A 24,623-nucleotide genomic window follows, 5' to 3' on the forward strand; every position below is an offset into this window, starting at 1 on the left:
ATTTTATTATCATTTTTTCATTAAATTTATTAACTATACATAATGGTGCTCTTTTTCATTTCTGGTTGGACTGAAAATGGAAAACAGGCTCTTTTTTTAGCAGTTAATTATTTTCTTGTGTTATAAGAGCAAAGTCCTCAGATTGTTTTTTAGTTAAAGACTGCAGCAACTACATCGTAAATGTAGATAGGCTATGCATAAAAACACAAAGTACCCTTGTGTAGCTGGCTGTTTTTGTATACAGGACTGTCTCAGAAAATTAGAATATTGTGATAAAGTTCTTTATTTTCTGTAATGCAATTAAAAAAACTAAAATGTCCTACATTCTGGATTTATTACAAATCAACTGAAATATTGTAAGCCTTTTATTATTTTAATATTTCTGATTATGGTTTACAGTTTAAGATTAAGATTCCCAGAATATTCAAATTTTTTGAGATAGGATATTTGAGTTTTCTTAAGCTGCAAGCCATGATCAGCAATATTAAAATAATAAAAGGCTTGCAATATTTCAGTTGATTTGTAATGAATCCAGATTGTATGACATTTTTGTTTTTGTAATTGCATTACAGAAAATCACAATATTCTAATTTTCTGAGACAGTCCTGTAGGCACTTTCACTCTAAATGCAGTTTATGCAAAATTATTTTTATTTGCAGCAAAATATTTTGAGAGGTTTCCTTTTCCCAGCTACAGCTGTATCCGGAACACAGGTTAATCAGAATTGTGAAAGTAAAAAAAATCCCACTGCAGTTCACACTGATCAACAATTTTAACTGATAGTTAAAAAAAAGTTAAGATATTGGTTAGATGTTTCGATAGTTAGCTATTGCACATACAGTATCTTGTGTTATTTTAGGCCACATCCATTCTACTCAAGTGTGGACCTTATAGTTAGAGGGCACAAGACAACAAATCAAAAGGGTTTGGTGGAAAAACTAGCTGTTGTCTCTTCTTGACACTCATTGTGGCTCACGGAATGAAAATAATTACATTTCAAGAAAAGCCGGATAAGAATGAAGAGGAACAAGTTTTTGTGCAGAGCAGGGCTTCCAACCAAGACGCCTGATTTTGTGTCATGTCTTACCAACTAATCCCCGGCGGATGTGCATGTGAGACAGAGACCCCTCCACCCAAACATCTTGGAAAGGGATCGAGAAAGACATTTGATATCGCAAACTAAAACTGTTCACATCCAAGCATGTGATGGGCTGGCGACGTTAGTGCAGCACGTGCTCTGGCGGCGTCACGTGACACACAGGTAACACTGAAGAACAGATCTCCAGATCAATAAGATGATCGGCTTGATCGATCCTTGAAGCTCAGCCTTCAAAAGCGTTTCTGAACATCATTAAAGCCAAACTGATGCACAACTGTTGCCAAAGGAACGTGTAATCTTTGTTAAATAATTATGATCTGTATTTATGTGTGTTAATGTGTATAAAAGATGACAATTCTTAAGATTAAAAATAAATAAATAAATAAATATAACAATAAAAACAACCTTCAGCTATAGTCCATGTATTTGAATGCCGTCTTGGCAGACATGTGGGGACAGACCGTGACATTCAGGGAGCTGACAGTGGAGGAGCGTGTGATGTAAGAGGGAAAAGGGAAAGTGGGGAGGTGGGAGTTTCATTAATGTGTAACCTCTCGATATCACCACAGGGGGAGGACATCCACAACTTTAGAGGACACTTTTCAAGGGTACGGGTCTCTGCTCTCCAGGGGCGCAGCTACTCTCTGGGGGGTTTATTTGTATAAATCTTGTTTATTCACTGGCTTATATAATATTAGCTGTGCTTGTGACTTTGGACAGGCAGAGCAGATTAAAATATCTGCTCTACATGTTCCCATTAATGAATGTTGAACAGGTGTACTGATAAAAGTTTTGGCTTATTACTTGCAAAGGTTTTATTACACCGTATTAAATAGGAGCATCAGTACAAGTAAGTTCCTTTATTTTTCTTGTCAGGATCTGTAATCAGTAGTAGTTTTATCGAACCTGAATATTTACAAGCCTCTTGATACACTGATATAACTTACCCACTGTCTTTCAACCACTTTGAAAAGCTTTCTCCTCCTCCCTCTTTTTGTGTTGTGCCTCTGATAGTTTTCTCTTCTGCCACTCCATCTTTAATCCAAAATGAAAAAAAAAACAAAACAAACGCACTGGTCTATAATGTGTGTGTGTGTGTGTGTGTGTGTGTGTGAGGGGGCGAGAGGGCGAGAGGAGGGGAGGGAGCAGAGCCTAACCAGTGACATGCCTGTCTGTTATTGATCATATCATTTACACATGCACAAACAGCTGGTAAGTACAGAAAATGCTGACTCAAAACATTCCCCTCATGGCTCTGGCGCCCCTATGCGCACATATAGAGCAACCCACCGCTGCCCTCCACCCCCGACCTGCTGCTCCATGGAGACTTCATTAAACCTGTCATCTGATTCCTCCTCCTCACACAACAGGCATTAGCAGTTAGAATATGCAGATACATTATAAACAATACACAAATCATTTGTGAAAATGCTTTTATATTTTTTTTCTTGACAGCGATCAGTAAAAATCACTAACAAAACTGAAATGGAGTACAGTCATAGGAGTGCATTTACAGTACATCAAGTCCATGTCAAGATAATTTGATCCCACAACCACCAAATTTATGTGGGAAATGTGTGCAAGCGCCGCAAACCAATATTAAATAAGCCACCGAACAAAGGCACCGACCTATGATAAACAATCATACAGCAAGTGTTTTTGATTTGACAGAAAATTAAATACCGTGTTTTCATAATTCGGCTAATACAAAAATATTTTGCATCAACTTTTTTTTTTTTTTTTAACATATCTTTAAAAAAATTGCACGAGTTGAATCTTTCAGTGTAAGATAGAATAAATATATGATCGAAATTTTGAAGATAGAAAAATAGAAATACTGACAGAAAACTACAAATGTGTTATTCTTAATTTTTCCACTGATTTCAATATTCATCATTAAAGACAAACTGTTTACAAATTGCACTATCAAAAATATTGAAATGTTGCCATTTTATCCAGTGAAATGAAAAAAACAGATCAATATATTTGCAATCTATAAAAATACATTGAAGCAGTCTGTTTTGTAAATTCAGAAAAGCTGATGTCATCATCACCAGTCCTCCAACCAAAAACCTTTTTACTTTATGTATATGTGGATGTACCATTCAGAGCAGTCATTTAACAAAAAAAAGGTAAATGAAAAAAAATCTCTCATGGAAATAAATCAGCTGTAAATAAATCTTTGTTGTTCTGTGCGTGGATAACTTTATATGATTCCAAGACTTTCACTGCAGTCACTGAAAAGAGGTGAAAAAAGACCAGGAAGTGGAGATCATTGAAAAAAAAAAAAAAAAACTTTACAAAAGTGGAAACTGTTGTCCTCCTGATCCCAATATTCAGATGAGCACTACATAGGAGGAGGAAAGAGGAAACAGCATATAGATTGCACTTGAACTGCAGTGTAGCTCCAACAATCATCAGCCTGCAGCTTTAATCTGATTTTATTTGAAATGCGTCTGTTTTGATAACTTAAAGCCTCATTTGTTCAGTTTGGGCCCCCTGCAGGCAGCATGTGTGAGTGTGTGAAGCTGTCTACATGAGGCCACAGCAAGGCTCCTTATTGTTGGACTGCTCCTCCTCCGGGGCTCGAAGTTTCAGTAGTGGAGGATCTCCACTGGCCGGGGTGAAGAACACGTGGCCGGGGGAGACGGCTAGCTCTGCGGTGGAGCTCCCCTGGAGCTCTGGCTGAGTGCTGCTCCCCTCTGCGTCTGCCACTGCAGGCTCTTCCTCCACCGCAGGGGGCAGGGGAGGGGGAGGAGCCGGATACTTGTTGAGCTTAGCAGCGGCCCGCTGCCGCTTCAAGTCAGCCAGGGTGTGGTGCGACTTCTCCCGAGTCATACTGTCTGATGAGCCCCCCTCCAGATACCCGGCTCCAGATGCAGAGCTGAGCTGGTAGGAGGCGCTGCGGTCCATCAGACCCCCGCCACTCCACAGCTCTCCCGGTACGGAGGACGACAGAGAAACCGAAGTCTCTCCATTTTCTAAGCCGGATGAAATTTTTCTGTCTGCAGTCTGTAGTTCCTCTAAACGTGATGTCGCTGCGCCGGCGGCCACCTGAAAACACACGGGGAACATCCAACAGAACATGATGGTTAGTGCAGTCACTCTTCACGTAGTAAGACAGTAAGGAGAAGTATTTGAAGTCACCATGGAGGCATGCCGGTGCATCTCATTGTCAGTCTGTCTGTCTTCATCCTCGTCCTGTGGCTCAGGCTGCTGGTTGCGCTCCTGCCACACCATGGCCTCTTTGTGGTGCTCTCGCCGGTACAAACTGGAGCGCTCATTCACACTGACGCGCCGCACCACTTTCCTGCATGAACAAGAGAGAGGAGGAGTAAAACACTAAACTTCTCCAACGTCTGCGTGTAGATTTCACTCTCTGGTTGCCTCTCTCACCCCCTGCTTCCAGTGCTGGACGCTCGTCTCTGCAGGGTGCCCTTCTGCCTGTCCTGACTTTTCATGATGGCATCGTGTTTGTGCTTCAAGTCCAGCAGTTTGGCTCTGACCTCTTCGTCCATGCACACATCTTAAAGGGAAAAGAACAGGAAAGGTTACAAAATTACTTCTGACAGACATCAGGTTATTTCTTTGACATCTTTATGTAATGTGCAATGCGTTCTGCAATTGTTTTGATAGGTTTTAGCTGGGATGCCTTTCCTGACAAACATGGACTACCTGGACTTGGGACTGGCACTATGAATGGCTGGGGTTATACCGGTTCAGTATTCTGCCCTGACCTTTGACCATTTGAATCCACTTGAACACACTCTCCACTTGAGGAGCACTCTGATTGGAGGAAACTTTAGAATACACTTTGGATTTACTCAGTAGTATTTTGCTCATGCCAGGGATGGGTAAAGAAGAAATGTAGGAGGAGAGTGTGGTCCTGGTCATGCTGAGGGAGAAGAGGCCAACTTAGGTTACCAGCTTTGCTTGAGTTTGTGGTAAGTAGTAGTACATTATTACATTCATTAATACATCATTTCATTTAGCATTTTAACTGACTTGTCAGAAGATGAAGTCGTAGGATTTCTGTCACTGTCAGAAATGTATTTTGGCTAATCTTTGGCCACAAGACCTTTGCCTTGAACTGTTCACAGAGTTTGATGTAAGACCACTGATATGGAGCTGCAGCAAAACACATCACCATGAGTCGTTCATGATGTTGAGCTTTAATGCAGCGTATACAAGGCATAAGTCAGCTCTGCCAAACTGTCCACAGCAGGTCTTTGAACTTCATTGCTGACGTGCGATCCACAGTTGTCAAAAAAAACAAGTCAAGTCAAGTCAACAAGGGAAGCACTTGACCAGTTTTTGCCTATAACAGTGATGGATGAAGGCTCTGTCGGAGATGACGGAGAGAAGACGGCTTCCAAAAAGTAAGAAAACATCCCTTCAAAGAAAACTGGAACTAATATTTTAACATGAAAATAAAAACAATGCTGGGTGAATATCAAGAAAAAGTGTCAAATAAAACTAAAGTGATCCGTTTGATCCTGCAGACGTCCATAACTCCTCACATGCCTCATCAGACCCCCACCTACGAAACTGGTGTTGATATTATGCAAAGCCCATGGATGTTCAAGGAGAACCCCTATTTGAGAGGATGCATTCATTAAAAGATATCAAAGCACATCTATTGCCAAGTGGGCCTCACAGCACTAGTAATGAAATAATGGTTCAGCACATTAAAAACTGACTTCCTGCAAATTTTACCCATAATAGTTTTATACTATCATAATTGTTCCCTAGAAAATGCATTTTCTTTTAAACTACATCACACTGTAATGCCCAGAGAGGAAGAATACCACTGAGCTGAGCTCAGTTTTTAATACCATCATCCCACAACATTTGATGGATAAGCGGAGGATGTTGGAGGTGGACACGGACACCTGTAACTGGGTCTCCAACCTCCTGGCTGAGTGACCTTTGCAGCAAGCACAGGTTCACCTTAAGGATGTGTCCTGAGCACCCTGCTGGTCTGGCTGCTCACCCAGGACTGTACTGCCAGATTCATTAGGCATGCTGATGATACAACAGTGGTGTGTCTCATCTACGGACGGAGGTGGAGCAGCTTACTACCTTGCTTTCAAGGTGGAAAAAACAAGAGATGGTGGTTGAATTCAGGATGGCTGGTAGTCATCATCATCATCATTATCTGCTGATAAGGATGGTGATGCTGTGGCAAGGTGCAAGGACACCAAGGTCCTGCACTCCACCTCCACCATTAACACCACAGAAGTAATAAAAAAACAAAAACAAAACAAAAAAAACTAAAACAGCAGGGGCTCCAATCTTTAAAAAGACTCAGAAAGGCAGGCCTCTCTGTTCCCCACCTCACCATCTTCTAAAGAGGTACCATCAGCAGAACACTCACATACAGGTTTGGGGACGGAAAGGTCCGCCAACAACAGCTATTCAACAGGACAGTGAAGACAGCAAGATAGATTATTGGTACCCTTCTCCCCTTCCTGGAGGAAATCTACGAGCATCAGCGCATATGCAGGACCACATATGAACGACCCTCACCATCTCAAATTAAGATAATAAATTCAAACATCATCATAAATTATAGGAGGAAGCTTCACAATACCTCAGAAAGGGCTCAGGCTGCTAATTAAAGGTCTACATTTTTGAACAGTGCAAAATCTCCTAAAATGTTTGAGTAATTTCCTTAGTAAAAAAAAGACGGGCATCTCACCCTGGTCCTAGAGAAGTAAAGTATTTCCATGAGCTCTACTAATAAGATGCAATAAGCGGCAGATGTTCACAGAACCATGTTTAGTGCTGGAGGCTTGCAGTGGACCCACATTATTATTATTATTATGGAATTGCAGTTTTCATTGATTTTTTCTCCCCAGCTTTTACCTATTTGCATGGATCATCACACCAAATCATCCTATTCAGTTGAATACATTTTACTTGTGCAGCACCAATTCATAAGAAAGTAATCTCCAGACACTTTACACAGAATATTTACAAAGATAAATACAGTTAAAAATATAATCTAAATTATATTCCAAACAAAAAATGAAAATTCATCTAAAACAAACTCAAAACAACAGATTTCACTGAATCTTCAGTTCCATCGCTAACAAGATGAGATGACAGCATACAACAACTTTGAATAAACTGGCTTGTATTTAACTTTGTAAACTTGGAGTGCTTTCTAAGTGCTTTCTGCATGCAGAACCTCAAGATGACTTTGTTTTAAATTGGTGGTATATTAGTGAAGTGAATTGAACTGAATTGAATTAAACTGAGTAAGTCACTGTTATTCATAGCCGTCAACTATATAGTGAAGGATAAGAAAACACTCTTGTCTTACCCAGAGGTGTCTCCTCGAGAACAGATTTTGCATTCAGGCTGGCTCCGTGGGCCACTAGCAGTTCCACAATTTGGATCTATGGAAGAAATACAAACAACAATCAGGAGACAGTTACAAAATATGTCTTGTTTTGTTTTGGTGTGGTTGCAGTACACACCTGTCCCCAGCAGGAGGCAGCATGTAACGGAGTCCACCCATCAGAGTCCTTTACCTCCAACTCAGCCTTGTTTTCTAATAGCAGCTCTGCTGCAGACATGTAACCGTTGGCAGATGCAATATGGAGCTGAGGGGAATTTAACACAGAACAGACAACAATTAAGGGGTATGTCAGCCATGTACTGGAATTCACTAATCCTGGCAAATACAAGACAAAATACAACTTTTTTTTTTTAAATTCAAAAATAAAAGAAGTCATTTTCAAAGACTGTATCTACAGAAACTTGTTCTTGAAGATTCAGAACAATAAAAGAGACTTTGTAAAAAGAAAACACCAAATATGATACTTCAACTCACCAGTGTTGCCCCATTATCGTCTTGTGAGTTTAATTCTGCTCCGCTCTGAATCAGTGCCTGAATATCAGCGAGCATGCCCTTCTGTTTGGCTCCTCTGCAATCATCTATGCGGGCCTGGGTAATCCCTGCACAAGTTAACACACAAAATATGCTCATTAGACTGGCTTAGCACTAAGACACTTGTTTGTTAGTTTGGATCCAGTTAACTGTGTTTGTCACCTCATTTAAAGTCTGACAAATCAGAGATGTTGAAAACTTGAACATACAATTCTCTATATACATCTTCTTTTTTTTTTTTAAATCAGACAAGTAAAAGTCAAGGGATTTAATATGTGATTAATGAAACAACCAGAATTTCTGACATGCAAGTGAACATTTTGTTTGAAACTGACCCTGTTCAGCCATAACCGTCTCTATCATCTCGAGCGTGGCTTCGTCCTCACAGAGGTCATAAGGCATGTTGCCGTCTGCATTGACAGCCAGCAGGTCGGCTCCACTAAAAGTATGCACACACACACACATTTACACATACAAAACCAGTGCACATTCACCTGTGGATCAACATGCAAAGCAAACTGTATTAGAGTGACACACCCTAATATACAAAGCAAGGGGTTTTCAGCATCAGACTGCAGCCACATTTGCATTGGTTCTGTAAACGTGGTTCTCTTTGCCTGTTTATTCACCAATAAGCAAAACAACTTCCACTGTTACTGGATAAGAAGATGATCAGAACACGGAGGAGAGAAAGGTTTCTAATCTTACATTTTTTTTTATTTTTAACAATGAAGTTGTGGTAATAAATCCATGAGGTTTTGACTATTTTGTGAAGGTTACAGTTATTTTTTCTTTTTATAAGAGGGAGTGAAACTGAGAATGGAATTCACATCAGCACTCACGCTTGAATGAGAAGCTGCACTAGTCCAGTGTGGCCACAGGTGGCAGCAGCATGCAGTGGTGTCCACAGCTCACTATCGCAGGCATTCACGCAGGCACCAGCATCTAGAAGGCACTGCACGATCTCCACAAAATCATCTATGCAGCACTGAGAAGAGAGAACACATATCTTTAAAAACCGTATGTACACATGAATGTTTTGTTTAGAGACAGATAAAAGACATCACAGACAAATGCAGAAAACGCATACGGCAAGCAACAAGAATGAGCAGAAATGAATACTTAAATATACATATTTATATTTTTGTCAATGGCAATTATTACATTGGCTCAAGGAAAAAAATGCACACATGGCTCCATCCTCTGCTGTGCAAACACGCTAAGTTTTCCAAGAGGAACAGCAGCGTCAACTCAATTTGACAAAGAGTCCTCTGTACTAACAAACACGACTTTCATGAGTGAGAAGTAGCATATGTTCTTCTTAACTTGTAAGACAAAATAACAGAAAATGGGGAGGAAAACGATGTCAATTTTAACCATTAAACTCTGGCATAGTTTAGATGAACGTGTTTTAAAGATGGCAACAAAAAAAAATATCCAGGAATCATTTAATAGTTTCCTTGAAATCTGAGTGCCTCTCATGGAGGATTACAGCCTTCACAAAGTCTGGTACTCTTACTACGGTAATCTGTGTCTTTGTTAAACTAATATAAGATTAGTGAAGGTTCAGACAAAATAAAGGCAAAATAGTACATGGTGACCTTTTTTGTCTGAAAAAAAGAAACTTTAGGATATCTATCTGAAGACATAATGAACACAATAGAACTAGTACATGGTGAGCTCAAAGCAGTGGGTGCAAACGCCAAAACAGCCCCTTCAAAATAAAAAAAAATAAAAAGAAGACCGGACAGGATCAGACTACAACAGTTACAAGGCTGCCCACCGAGATGAAATTGTATGGCGGCTGGATAACCCGTAGATAATTACATCATGACAAATGAAGAAATGTATATTGTTGATAAATCAACAATGCTAAATGGCCCATTGTCATAATGATATGTTATTTTGGCGTGTTGGTAAACCAAATGTTACAAAAAGAAAAACTAAGGTGAAAATACTGAATTTAAAGAAAAAAACTATCTTTAACGTATGTGTCTCAGTTAACACAATCAGAAGTCTTCCACATTAAACAAAGAATAAAATCAGTACCGCCCCCTCAACAAGCTGGGTGTGTACCTGATGTAGGGCTGTCAGCCCGTCCTCGTTGACAAGATCTGGACTCACACCGCTGTTAAGCAACTCTCTCACTGGAAACAAGAAGAAACACACGTGCACAGCATTATAGGGCAAACTGTCATATATAAATCACACTTGTCTGAAAAAGACATGATAAATGGAGCTGAGTGGGATGGGGGTGTCAATGATGATATATGCCAGTATATGTAGCCTCAGTCCTGCAGAAAACAATAAAACCCCTAACAATAACATACTTAGTCTATAACAAGGAATCTGTGATTTATCTAGTAAAATGTATGCAAATTTTACTTGATTTGATCACTGATTTAAGCTTCTTTCACTTACCCTCCTGCACGTCGTTGCGGCCAGCTGCATCCAGAAGGGTGATGGAGTTGGGGAACGTCACTTTGGTTCTGCGAGTCTTTTTCTTGTCTGCTTTGGCCCTGGAACCTCGTGCTGCATCCTTTTCCATCTGGGCCCAGTCCTTCAGCTGTTGAGCGCGGCGCTTCTGCGCGTGCTTCAGGCGCTCTGTGGCACTTAGACGCCCGACCGTTGCCATCTCAGCCAGCAGCTCACCGTGATCTGCTGACATTGCCTAGCCACTATATTGAAAATCTTCCTTCCCCACTATTTGTGATGATTTTGAGTTATCTCAGTCTTCAAAGTCTCCCTAACCTTCCTTCTGGCCGAACAGGCCTACATCATGGTCTGTAGTACACACACACACACACACACACAAAAAATTGTATAATTCTGTAAAAAATGTTACACAAAAAAAAGGATTACAAGTGAGCAGCAAAAATTTAAGAAGTATTATGAAACAACATCTGTTGTTTTATCATGTAATGGATATCGCCATGATTTCAGAGGTAAACCACAAAAAACTTGTCATGTCTCTTCTCCATGCCTTACAGGAAAACTTGGATCATTCCAACATAAAATGGTGGTAGAAAGATGTCCAAAACGTAACAATTACAGCTACAGGTTTTAGACAGTCGTCAGTCCTTCCATCCATTTCAGCACCTGGATATCTCGGCCATAAATCCACTTGAGGTAAGACGGAAAGCAGAGGTGGCGCTTGAAAGGTAGACTCAAACTTCTTTCTCCGTCAGCCTGTGTATTTCAGCCTTTCATCCATACTGGCGTTGATTGCGTGCAGAAGTGATGATTTGAGAATCCACATGTGATGGTGAAAAATAAATCCACAAGGCAGAAAAAACGAAGCTGTTCAGTGACAACAGAAAGGGACATCTGTAGGATTTAGACAGGGCCCTCTCCAGTTCTGAATGAATTCAATAATCCACTGGTGTTAAATGAACTCTGTAATTTGTTGCTAGTGGGGGTGTCGGTGCACTTCCTTGTAGGTCTTCAAAAGAAGAGAGCCGGGTATGAAGGTTTTAATGATGAAGTCTCTTGTCTGTGGGCAGGAAGAGAAAATGTCAGTGCTGTGTTACGGTATAATGTACACATGCTGCACTTGTAATCATGTTATCTTTAACCCTTGAGCTCCTTCCCCCTACTCCCTCCACTCCCACTCCCTTCCCAAAGGAAACATGAGATGGTGGGAGGTTTTTCATTAATGATTGACATCCTTGCAGCCCAACATACTTTACTCGCGTTGGCGTATTCACAAGTTGAAACTAAAGGAATAGGGAGTTACCAGTAAATAATATTCAATTTCAGCGAAAGTTCTATTTCTGGAAACCTTACGTCAGCAAGATTGCTGTCGTTACCCTTCATTAGCATGACTCACACGCATACAACTCTTTCCAGGCTACTCATACATTATTTAGGCCTTGGCCTATGAGCGCTGAGAGGAAGGTCAGCTAGAGGCACCAGGTAAGATAGAGAGTGACTGACAAGACAGCAGCCGCAGGCCACAGGCCCACTGCAGCAAGAAGCCAATATCTGACACGGTGGGTGGGTGATGGATAGCTCTTTAAAATCAGCTGATTAGATGCTAAATAGCTGCACACAGAATGATTAGGAGCAGCACTTCCAATGTTCTGTATAATTTCCTGACAGATATGAACTAATTACCATTAGACAGACTGCTGGTGATTGTGTCAGCGTCCAATATGAATGGATATTTTTATTGCAGCATTTTTCCATAATAATCCAACTAGGCTGGGCTTAAATATTCATAAAGAGCAGAAGCAGTAATTTAATTTAACATTTACCATTACCTGTTTGGATTGGTTTATTAAGTAAGCAAAATAAATGACAGCACTGTCCAAACCTTCCCACTCCATGGTTCACTAAGTGATAAGCAGCAGCATCTAATGATTGTCTAATGTAATTTTAAATCTCATTAATCCTCACCATATAGATTGTGTGGTACCATCAAATAAGCTGTGTGAGAAGTGTCCCATGTTCTTAATTAACAACACTTCTGGTCCTATGCCTTCATCTGTTTCTATTATTGACCAATCGGTTTCAACCTTGGGGTCCAGCTGTTTCTCAGCAGTTTGAGCCAATTTCTTACCCTTAACTATCAGTCAAACAACTATGTCCAAACCGCCCCCTGGACAGTATACCTGCTTGCTCATTTAAATATAATTTTGAAACTATTAGGGCCTTTTTTTTTAACTTTGGCAAACACAACGACCGCCTCTAAAAACGAAAGAGCCTTGACCCCCCTTGGGTGGACAGCCTTGAGTTGTATTTAACCAACTGCATATTTTTTCGTATTTATAAAACATTTCACCTTGTGTTAAATCTACTGAAACTGCCCTTTAGAGTTTTTAATTATCTCGTTTTAACTGCAGATTCAGCTAACTTTAGATTTAAGTCCGGCTTTTGATACAGGGTGTATTTTTTTACAGTACATTTACATTTGATAAATACATGAATTCTGTTGTAAAAGGAAGAATTTTCCAGTTGAGACTGTTGGTCAAAGTGAAGTCATAATTGTGTTCTAATGATTTTGAAACAGTCAAATGCTTTTCTAACTACACAACTAGATTCATGTAATTGTTTATATGTTGGTTTAGATCAGTCATATCTTTGCCAGTTTCAATTGGGGCAAAATTTTCTGACACAGACTAATGCTCTATTTTTTTTAAATCACATCCCTGTTGTAGCGCTAAAGTCTGCAATGTCTGTGACCTTGGTCAAACATTTTTTGACTTTACTAGAAAAAAAAAATTAAACTGGATATGTAAACGCCTGGTTTGTCGGTCACTGGTTAAGCTAAAAATTGGTGAATTGTGGTCTCCAGCCAAGACTCTGGTGTTTCCCTAGAACAGAGTGCTATATCCGAGAGCTTCATGTGCATTAAGATGTGTAGTACATGGACCTTCACCAGCTCAGGCTCTTTTAAGCCTGGCCAACTAAAATCTTAACTATTGCCTTGAGGATAGACTGAATATTTTTGGATACTTAACCTCTCACCCTTTGTCACAAGTTACAATGTAAGGATTTCCTTTGACTGAGATAAAAACATAACACTCTCAAATAGACCAGTAGGTCACTTTATGATTAGTCACTCAGACAATGCACAAATTAACACGGGCTTGGGATTATAAATGCAGATATTAGGTACATGTTATACTATCAGTAGTAAATATTTTACATTCATTTATAGTCTACATATGATGTTAATGTTGGTTTACAGTGGAAAGCAACTGAGCCTGTCCTTCATCTAAAAGAAAAAAAACATACTTTTCAAAGTCAATCTTGTTGTTAGAAGGTCAACAGGAAAAAAACTAAAATATGCTAAATCAGGAACAATGGTGGCTTGTGAATTAGGCATCCATCCTGTTCTTGCTCGGCGATTTCAAGCGCAGCTAACAAACGAAAAGGTTTTTGTGGCATTTTAAGTGGCTTTAAAGGGAAAAAGGATTGGAGAAAATCCCCACAGGAACTTACACAGCTGTATTAGAGGGACAAGTCAAGACACAATTGGCAAAATTAGCAAAAGAAAGCTCCCCATAATATATATATATATATTTTTAATCTTATCTTAAAATGTATTTTTCATGTTTTTTTTTTACTTATAAAATATAATTAAAACAGTGACTCAAGAAAACCAACAGCAGTACTCTGCAATAGTTAACAAGTGACTATGTTGCCCTAAAGGAGACATGTTATGAGCGATGAGTGCTGGCTGGCTGGTGATCATGCCTAGTGTATACTAGAGGTGTCAAGATACAGTATCATTTTTTTTAGAATATTCATTACGATAAAGATACTGCTTTTTTGAGCACCCGTCTTAGTTCTGATCCTTTCATTTTGGACAATATCGCATCGATACTGATATATAGTATCGGATCGGCCTCTAATGTAAACCATTAAACCTGTGGGGGCAGTATTATAAACTGTATCATAAACTGCCTCAGTAAGTCAGGTTAAAATTCATAAATACTATGTAAACAAAGTCAGTGCTTAGCTGATTACCTGAATATTCTGAGTGACCAGGTTTAGAGATGGAACCAATTCCATCATATCATACACTGTCTGACACTGCTGCATGTAAACGTACACTGTCATAATTCACTGATTGGATATCAGATATCAGATGGGGTGGGGGGGTTAACTCTATAACAGCTAGTGATGCACCGAAATGAAAATTTGTGGCCGAAACCGAATAATACTGAACAATGGTTCTTCGCAGTTTTTCATTTATTTTGCCAATTTTTTCACCATTACATAAATCAAATAAATGTGCAATGAAATACCCGCCAGTCACAATTTGTCTTACTGTACTTATTGTATTTTTTCTCATAATCCTTTTTCATTTTCTCCCGTTCAAATCCAATTAATCGGGTCGCGGTGGGGTGGGGCTGATCTCTGCAATTTGAATCCTTGTATAATAATTGTAAAAATCTGGGTTATTTTCTTGGAGGATCTCGTCATATCAGACAGTGAGGGTTCTCCACCACATCGATAGTACGGGCCCTTTTCTCTGCGCTGTGCATCCCGTGACCGCCTCCATCAACAAGCGGCTTTCCCAAATCCAACTCAGCCTGGATCATTTCTCATGTCCTCTGCTTTTTCCCCACATCCAAGTAATGATCTGACATGCTGACATGTTTGCTGCCTAACACCGCACGCCCCTCAGTCCCCGCTGTTCGCTGTTTGATTGCGTCATCACATGCCGTTATTAATTGTTCGGTTTTTCCCCCACTTATTCCACCGAACGCCGAAAGAGTTTTTTTGATATTCTCGGCCGAACAATTTCAGTTACCGAACATTCGGTGCATCACTAGTAACAGCCTTTCTTGATTTATCAGGTTTGGTATAGAGTAGGGCTGCAACTAACGACAATTCTGATAGTTGATTAGTCATTGAAACGATTAGTCGACTAATCCGATTATGAATCTCTTACTCATCAAATGGTTCTTATTTAGCTCTCCGCTTTTACATTTTGCATGAGGTTGTTTAAATTAGGTGCTTATTTAAAATAAAAGACAAGAAAGATGGAAACTTCATCCAAAAATACATCTTTTAATGAACTTTGCTGCCCGTCACTGTGGTGTTGCATCATCTGGCACAATATTGTTTACTTGGCGCTGTACACTATACGCATGTGCAACTTTTAGCAGAGATGGGGAGGGGGATGCCTCACTCTTTTGAGGAACACGTGTCAATAGCAGCTTAACGCTATTGTGCATCATTGACTGTATAAAACAATGGACCAAGCATTCAGTCACATGCCTGATCTCGTCGACTCAACAGCAATATCAAAAATGGCTTTAGCCGAAGCTGGGTTAATACAGACAGCGGTTGCTTCACAAACGCAGGTCATTATAGACGTCCACCCTGGACAGGTCACCAGTCCATCACAGGGCCACACTTATAGACAAACAACCACGCACTCACACCTACAGGCCATTTGGAATAATCAACAAGCATACATGTTTTTGGACTCTGGGAGGAAGCCAGAGTACCAGGAGGGAACCAAGGGAGTACATACAAACTCAGAAAAGACTTCCGTCGGACCAAGGAATCCAACCAGGAACCTTGCTGTGAGGTAACAGAGCTAACCACCAAGCCACCGTTCTGCTCACCAATCAATCTAGAAGGAAATGTGTTGCTTGATATGAACTCTTCTGGCGTGGTACAAAATAAATCCTCCCCCCAGATTTGTCATGATTCTGAAATCAAACAATTGAGACCAATATGGTTTTTTGAACCAATAAGTAAATATGTTTATTTTGCTCTAAAGTTGACATTTTAATATGGGAGTCAAAGGAGACTGACTCGCTTTTGCAGCCAGCCTCTAGTGGTCAATCGAGGAACTGCGACAAAATCACCACAAAAGTAAGATGGTTGGTGTTTGTTGTGCACATGCCATTGTCAGCAGAGATAAGAAGAAGAATGATGCCTCACTAGTCGTTGCATCCCTAGTTTAGTGCACTGTTGTTTCTTACATATTTGAAGGATTGTACTTTTATTGAAATATTTAATTGAAAACAACAACAAGAAAAACACATCATCATCCCCCCTCTGATATCATAATCTCCATCAGTCATCAGGGAGTAAATCAACGAATCAGATATTAATGAAATGATGATTAGTTTATCTCTAGACTGATTTTTCTATAAATAAAATATAAAAAAAAATTCTAATTGCATAGGAATATTCCAAGTTGGCAATTATGAGATTTAACTAACTCAGTGGTTCAGGGAACATGAGAAACACTTGTCACATAAGGATTTGTCATTACAGAGGCCAGATCTTAACCCCAGTCCTTGGGGCTGAAGAAGACTTCACACAGGGGCCTGATCAGTAATAAAATCTCTTGGAGAAAAATGTATACTACTTTCGAAGGATAAATAATGAAGCAACAAGGGTTTTTATATTTACTGAAATTATATCACACCAGATACATATGGTAACTAACCCCGGTTAACCAACATTGTATGTGGGCCAACAAAATGCTAGAATTTGTGGACTACGACAACTAAATACATGTAATCCTTTAACTGCTCAAAGTATACTAGATTGAGGTTGTCTGGTAAAAATAAAATCCTAATGTCAGTCATGTGACGTCACTATAGTTTCAAAGTTTATAATGAGACAAGAACATAGGTTATGTACTCCTGAAAAATTATTTTGCACCTAGTGTGTCACGCTGGCCCCACTTAGGTCCACTTGCACAGCATTATGGTTTGTGACCAGGGTTAAATATTACAAGTTAATATTTTTCTTCAGCTGACACAGATGCAACCAGTGGGGCCTCCGTCTAGCATGGCTACTCCTGTACTCATAGTATCTGGGATTACGCTACGTGACACATGTTCTATTTTATATAGGCTCTACTCCCATAAAAGCCGTCACTATTAGACAATCCCCTCACACATCTGATGTCCACTACACAATACAGCAATCAGATGACACTGAAAGTTGTTATGTCAGAACTTGGCAACGTTGCGTGAATGGTCATTTAAACTACTGCCTGACAACAGGTAAACCCCAGAAGGCAAGCTGATGGTGTGATGTTAGCTAAAGCTTCAATTACTTTTTGATGAACATCTATAACATTACAGAACCATTCAGCTTTTCAAAATATAATTTACTATAAATCATTTGATGAATAAGTTGTAATTGTAATCTGGTATAAAAGCTGTGATGACACAACCACATTTCGGTAAATACAAAGTAACACATAGTGAATGACTTACTCTGAAAATACAGTCACTACACAAACAAGTCCTCAGGGCACAGGAGGGCAATGTTTAGTGATTAGTAATCTTGGCAGACTGAGCTGGACAAGTCAAATCTAAGCCAAAGCCAATCAGTGTGGGATATTAGAGGAATGGAGCTTGGGCTCAACCTCAAACAACACGATCTTTACTTGGAGTGTTGCAGGAAAAAAATAAAAGGAGACGCTCATTTTCTAAGATTCAAAACTGCTTCACAAGTTAAGGTCATTTTTTTTCATGGCATTTTTTTTAAACAGACCAAGCTGGCTTCCTGTGAATGTCTCAGCGCTTCCATACTGACTGCATTTAATGTTCTTGAGGAATCGCTAGGATACGAGTCACATGCAGGCAGCTAAAGATAGCCGTACTATTGCTTCATAAAAATCTTTAATTATCAGTCTACAGTCAGTAATCAGTGTAAAGTGGCAGAAGTTTAGTAAGGAATACAGCCAGTGCTGACTTTAGTGATGGCAAGGGTTTGAGTAGAAGAAGCCAAATGTGAGTCATTTAATATACAAAGTTGGTAAAATGAAGAAAGAGATTTCAAGAACACCACCATTGTCTTAGATTTACCATCACCCAATGTTAAACAATTTAAAGCTATAACTGCTGATCAACAGAAATACTGTCATGCTACCAAAGTCCAAGCAAACTGAAAAAGAGGAGAGGATAAAAATGAAATCAATCATATGTGACATCACAAAACATATGAACCATAAATTGATGGCATAAATATCAACATATGTAATAATACTGTAAATTGTAATTGTACTTAAAGGGAACAGGTGTGTCTGGACTTACTATGAACTTTCAAAAAATATATAGATACACAATCTATGGGGTAGGTGGCTCAGTTGGTAGAGCGTTTGCCCATGAACCTGAAGGTCAGTGGTTCCAGCACTAGTTCATCCTGTGTCCACCAAAGTGTCCTTGGGCAAGACACTGAATCCCCCGGTTGCTCCCGGTTGTCAGGCCAGCGCTGTTGTAGGGCAGCTCCGCAGACAACCGGGCTGTGTGTGGGTGAATGTCTACAGTGTAAAGCGCTTTGGGCTGTAGGAGTACACAGGGAAAGCGCTATATAAGTGTAAGCCATTTACCATTTACCATTTAGTCTTTGTTTGGGGTGACCACAGTCTAAGCACATGTAATTCAGGAAGTGGCTCAGATTTTCATGATACAATAGCATCACAGACATTTATAAGAGTGGACTTATTTAGCTTTCCCATCTTTCTTGACACCCAATTTCACATCTTGCTGCATTTGCTGTATCTCTGAATTAGGTAGTACAAACAACAGCTTCAAAACATAGGGATAACCCAAGAAGGAGGGGGGGTAGAGCTGACTCAGGTAGCTGACTCCACCCGCTAAAACTAGCTGCTATAAACAGAAGTGTTCATTCATGGTTAAAGTCAGGCTTTTTTTACAGTATCCCTAACCAAAGTAAATTAAAGCCTTTATTGGCATTGTACATCCAGTATACAACAAGATTGGTAGCACTGTCCATTTGGTGCATTGGCATAAAATCAGTGGATTAATGCATTTACAACCAGATAATTTCACAATTGTGATTCTTTCTTTCTTTCTTTCTTTCTTTCTTTCTTTCTTTCTTTCTTTCTTTCTTTCTTTCTTTCTTTCTTTCTTTCTTTCTTTCTTTCTTTCTTTCTTTCTTTCTTTCTTTCTTTCTTTCTTTCTTTCTTTCTTTCTTTCTTTCTTTCTTTCTTTCTTTCTTTCTTTCTTTCTTTCTTTCTTTCTGTCCTAAGAATATCCTTTCAGTATAATCTTATAAAAAGGTGGAAGCAGAAACAAGTTTAAAAATAGACCACGGGAAAATACAATTCAGAGAGTAGTGTATTATCAAATATAAATAATTACCAACCCTTCCACAGGCATTTATATACTGTAGACATAAACAAAGCCAAAAAAAACAACAATTAGATGAATTCCACGATTAATGGGAAAAAAAATAAAACAATCATGTTGTCATCTTACCTCACTGATGAATTATATGAGTACTGCTATCCATCGATGCACCTATGTGAACTAGCTTTTCGGTTTTGCCTTAATGAAGTCCCTGGCCAAACATGCAGTGGGGAATTTGTTGGAGGCAAGACTGTGTAACAACCTTGTGATTCTCTGAGTCAGCCAAGTACCAGACGGTCAGAAAAACACATGGTGATATAACTAATATCGTACCAACACGTACGTATATGCAGAGAAATAAAGTTTCATGTATCTGGAAAATTTTCTTTGCATCAATCTGACACTTGTAGTCTTCTTATTTTTTTTTTAGAATTTAGCGACCTAACAGGAAGGGCTGCTGAGGAACACAAACGTTCTCCCGAGAGCCGTAATGAATAGGCTACTATGAACACATACATACTGACAAAAAACTCACACATTCATCAAGAGGGTGGAACTCGCAGTAGCAACTCATGGACAAACTTACAAGAAAACAAATGGAAATACAGCCTACATCTCTCCTCATCTTTAAATCTGGTTACACAAGGTCCCATTTACTTCATTTATTGTTTTTCATTGAGAGACAACACCACAAACACCTGCTGTTAGTCTGGCATATGATGTGCTGCATCTTCTCGATCAATTCATTCAAACAAACAATGCTGACTCAGTGTAGCTTGTCGTTCGGGAATGATCCCACATCCAATCTCAAACAAAGCCTGATGACCTGAACTGTCCACCAAACACATGGAAAGTCTGGTTTTGTCACCTCGTCTAACATAAAATCTATTATGGAATAAGTAGAGCTGAAACAGTTTGCTGATTACCGTCACAGAATTATTTTTTATTTTGATTGTTGAAGTATATTTGTTTAAATAATGTTGGGGTCTGGTTTCTCGGTTACTATAAAGTGATCTTTACATTATTTGATGTTATGAAAACTAACTGTGCCTTCTGGCCTTGATGGAGGGACTGATTGTGAGAGACTACAAGAGAGGAGGAGGAGAATCTACAGTAAGTCCTGTCATGAGTAAAGGTTTGAGTTGCTCCATATAATCACACAAATCTCAGTAATTCTGCCAAGTAGCCAACAGCAGGGAGAAAAAGGCCTTGGGGGGGGTTGGGGAGTGGATGCAAGATAGAGAAAAAAATTAAAGCATGCACTGACAACATGCATAGAGACCCATGAAATATGGTGTGATTAAGCAAAAGGATGTGGGGGAAAAGAATGTGAAGGAGATATTACAATATGAAGAGGAAGGATGGGGAGGAGGCAGAGTAACCTAAATTAACTATAACTGCGTCAAAGCAGGAAGAAGGGGGAAGTCATGTAGGCACAGACAGCAATTGAAAAAGAGGCATTAAAACGTGCCCACAAGATGCAATGTGTGGGTGACAGCCTCCATAGTCTCTCACAAAAACAAAGATTACAGTAAAGAAAACTTAGTGAGAAGAAACAAAAGGGAGTTCAAGCACAAGCGAAGGAATGTCAGAGAGAGCCAAATCTCCTTTAGTTATTTGACTTGGTGGAATTATTTTATCATGAATCACAAACCAGACATGGAATAACATTTAGAAAAAACATATCTTCATAATAACTATTTCAAGTTACTGGCAAAGGTCATTTATTGGCCTAGCTAATAAAGTTTTTGTTCAGTTAGGACAGAACTCTAGTGAGACAACATATTTACCTCCATAAGAGGCAAGTTCAGACCACAAAAAACTAATCGTAGTTTATAATTACTGGAAGAATCTCTCCTTTTTTGTGTCCACATTTCCAGACATACAACTGACTCATATAACTGCTTTAATCCACCAGTCAAGTACCTGTGCCATGACTGGTCCACTGTGTAAGTGCGTAGCTGTTCCCCCATTATGAAGTAGGAAAAAACTAACTAAACAAAACTTGTAAACCAGGATATGAAAACAAAAAAGTTCTAAAAAGTCTCATAAAACCAAAGCCAAAAACAGGCATGGTGCAAATGGGAAGCCCAAGATGTATTATATACTGAGGAATTTCATCATGACATATGATATTTCATGCTATTGTATTCTTATTGTATTCATAGCGGACTACAATGACAACTTAATTTCCCTTTGGGAGTTGATCATCTGTGGTAACACGCTAGATGGTCTGCATGTTGTCTGTCTGGGAGTCTACAGCTAATCACAGTCTATATTGTGAAACCTGCAAATATTTTACCATACTTAAGGAGGGAATACTGTTTGGAAGTACTTTACCCACAAACAGCAATAGCTGACACTGACAGCAAGGATCACTAAACAAGACTTGATGGTCAGGGGATTATTGAGGTTAATGGGTCATTAATGCTCTTGGCAACGGGTTAAGTTCAATGAAATATGTCCACTGATATCAACACCCGAGGAAAATATAAAAAAATATTATAATTTTCTTTATTGATGTCTGTCATATACATATTTACCATTTATATGTACTTAATACCATCGTATGTCCTACCGGTTCCTTTGCAATAAATACCAAGAAACCATCAAGTTATGAGTCTATATTTGGCTTTTCATTTACTCTTGGTCAGCAGTTTACATAACAATCAACTACAATTCACTTTATGAAATAAATGTTATAGCACCATGATGTGGCACTAAAACAGGCACACAGGTAAATGTTACAGTGACCCTGAAAGGTATTAAAGTAATGCCAACGGTATAAAGGTGAATGAGTTATTTAGTAATCACTGTGAAAGATGAAGCTCATTGTGTTAAGTGATGATGCTTTTATTGTTTTATTATGTCTCACATGGTGTACAGTACTAGTGATCCACCGAGGCTGCTGTACTGAAGGGAAGTGGACTTAGTTGAACTATGACCTGCTGCTGTTCATGTAGCCTACAGGTTTAGTACACAAGTCACGACTCCACATTTGACTTATTGGAACAGGTGTAGTTTATACTTTACCTTTATTCTTTGGTAGAATCAATGTAGTGTGGAAATGACAATAAAAAGCTTTACCAGAGGGGTTAAGCCCTGGTTAGGTGAGAGCAGCTAGCTGCCTCTACCTGGCGGTGCACTCAAGCCTGATTTATGGTTCCGCGTTAAATCGACGCAGAACATACGCCGTAAGGTATGGCGTAAGGTGCGCGTCGCCGCGTACCCTACGCCGTAAGCTCTGCGTTGGTGTAACGCGGAACCATAAACCAGCCTTCAGCCTCAACAGGTGCTCCCACAGGTAAACCGAGAAAGCATCTCATTCAAGTTGCCTGCTTCATACTCGCTTGGGGTTTTTGTTTTGTTTTTGTTTTTGTTTTAAAGAAACGGATATGAAAACTTATAATAAATGACGTTAATAATTTGGCTACTACGACAGATGTCCCGTCAAGCTAGCGTGAACTTAGCGCCGGCTTAGCTTTAATAACACGGTGACCGAGGAAGAGGAAGAAGAAGAAGAGCGGTAATAGTTCACTACAGTCTCAACCACGACTTTAACGCTGCCTAGACCGCGCGGGCCTCTTACCTGCTGCCTGTCCGTCGTGCTCCCTGCTCGGCTGTGCAGCAGCGACGGTCCTCCTCCTCCTCCTCCTCCCTCCTGCAGCCAGCCCTCCGCGCTAATGCGTCACCATGGCAACCGGGGCGACGCTCTCCTCCCGGAGGAGAGGCTCCGCTAGAGGGCGCCAGAGCATCCAGCATCACACGCTCTGCAGCCCTCATTTAACCCCCCTGATGTCCTCGGAATCACAATCAGAATCAGAAAGAAGCAGAGGTGACAAAAGTATTCACATTCATTACTCAGGTAGAAGTATAGATACTAGAGTTTAAAAATACTCCTGTAGAAGTTGAAGTATCAACTCAAGTTTTTTACTCAAGTAAAAGTATAAAAGTACTGGTTTCAAAACTACTTAAAGTATAAAAGTAAAAGTAATGTTAGGGGGAAAAAAGCCATTAAGGACAAAAGCCATTGAAAATGAATGCGTCTTAGTATAATGCAAATATATTAAAGAACCATATATGTGTACTATTGAGCATTAACGTGTGTTTCAGAGAGCAGGAGATATGATGACTAGTTGCCTATAAGTATTGTAATGGTGTAAAACTCAAACTTCAGAGGCATGTTATCATTTATCCTAACCTTTATTGGAATGTACATCCAAGTTTAGTTGCAGGAATCTGAGGGAACGGATGTAAGAACAAAACTGGACAAGAACATCTGAAACAACCACAACCAAATTCACTCTATCCGGATGGAGCAATTTAACTGGATAGTTTTTTTTAAAGGCCGAAATGAAATAGAGTAACAAGGCTGTTTTTGAAATGTAAGGAGTAAAAAGTACAGATAATTGCGTGAAAATGTAAGGAGTAAAAGTAAAAGTTGTCTGAAAAATAATTACTCCAGTGAAGTATAGATAACCAAAATTTCTACTTAAGTAAGGTAACGAAGTATTTGTACTTCGTTACTTGACACCTCTGGAAAGAAGTTTAACACACACAAGGAATTTGTTGTGGTGATTGGTGCAATACAAAAGAGCAAATAATATTAAAATAAAAAATGTACAACATGTTGGTTTTAAAGGGGACCTATTATGAAAAACACGTATTTTCTTGCTTTAACATGTATAAAGTGGTCTCCCCTCAGCCTGCCAACTCAGAGAAGGAGGAAAGCAACCAAATTCTGCAGTGTCTGTACAGCCGCCCGGATGAGCCATCCAGTGTGATGTGGCTTCTACGAGCCGTTCAGATTCTGCTCCCGTCGTTGCGTAACCAAATGCAAACCACGCCCATAACTAAACACCGTGTCCTAACTGCATGCGAGCGTCCGACTATCGCGTCGCACTGCGTAACATCGGACGCTCTCTGTCCATCTCCCTCCAGCAGCTGCCACTTTATTGAGGTTTTTGTAGTGAAATGAGGAGGTATCATAGAGATAACTTCTCATTTCAACTAACTGGATCAGCCGTTCCTCATCCATGAC

General features: G+C 39.6%; 1 protein-coding gene across 2 annotated transcripts; it reads right to left on the minus strand.

The window, feature by feature from the left end:
- Positions 1 to 2,345: 2,345 nt before the first annotated feature.
- On the minus strand, positions 2,346 to 23,286 carry ppp1r16a (protein phosphatase 1, regulatory subunit 16A). Of its 2 annotated transcripts, none has more exons than XM_061713645.1 (11): positions 23,172 to 23,286; positions 10,419 to 11,490; positions 10,074 to 10,144; positions 8,840 to 8,985; positions 8,333 to 8,436; positions 7,941 to 8,065; positions 7,585 to 7,710; positions 7,428 to 7,503; positions 4,496 to 4,625; positions 4,247 to 4,409; positions 2,346 to 4,153 (listed from the first exon to the last, which is right to left on the minus strand). In XM_061713645.1, exons 2-11 carry the CDS (start codon positions 10,663 to 10,665, stop codon positions 3,632 to 3,634), a joined length of 1,710 nt encoding a protein of 569 aa, XP_061569629.1. In that variant the 5' UTR covers positions 10,666 to 11,490; positions 23,172 to 23,286; the 3' UTR covers positions 2,346 to 3,631. The 2 variants fall into 2 exon arrangements, with proteins under 2 accessions (XP_061569629.1, XP_061569628.1); XM_061713644.1 differs by lacking the exon at positions 23,172 to 23,286 and adding an exon at positions 19,712 to 20,142.
- Between the last annotated feature and the right edge of the window lie 1,337 nt (positions 23,287 to 24,623).

The sequence above is a fragment of the Cololabis saira genome, chromosome 22 (genome assembly GCF_033807715.1).
Source record: "Cololabis saira isolate AMF1-May2022 chromosome 22, fColSai1.1, whole genome shotgun sequence".
Taxonomy (NCBI): Eukaryota; Metazoa; Chordata; class Actinopteri; order Beloniformes; family Belonidae; genus Cololabis; species Cololabis saira.

Coding starts and splice junctions, on each gene's coding strand:
- ppp1r16a (XM_061713645.1), bottom strand. CDS start 10,665: ATGTCAGCAGATCACGGTGAGCTGCTGGCTGAGATGGCAACGGTCGGG. Junction 8,986..10,073: donor GGCTGACAGCCCTACATCAG/GTACACACCCAG, acceptor CTCTCTTCTCAG/TGCTGCATAGATGATTTTGT. Junction 4,410..4,495: donor TCCAGCACTGGAAGCAGGGG/GTGAGAGAGGCA, acceptor TTGTTCATGCAG/GAAAGTGGTGCGGCGCGTCA.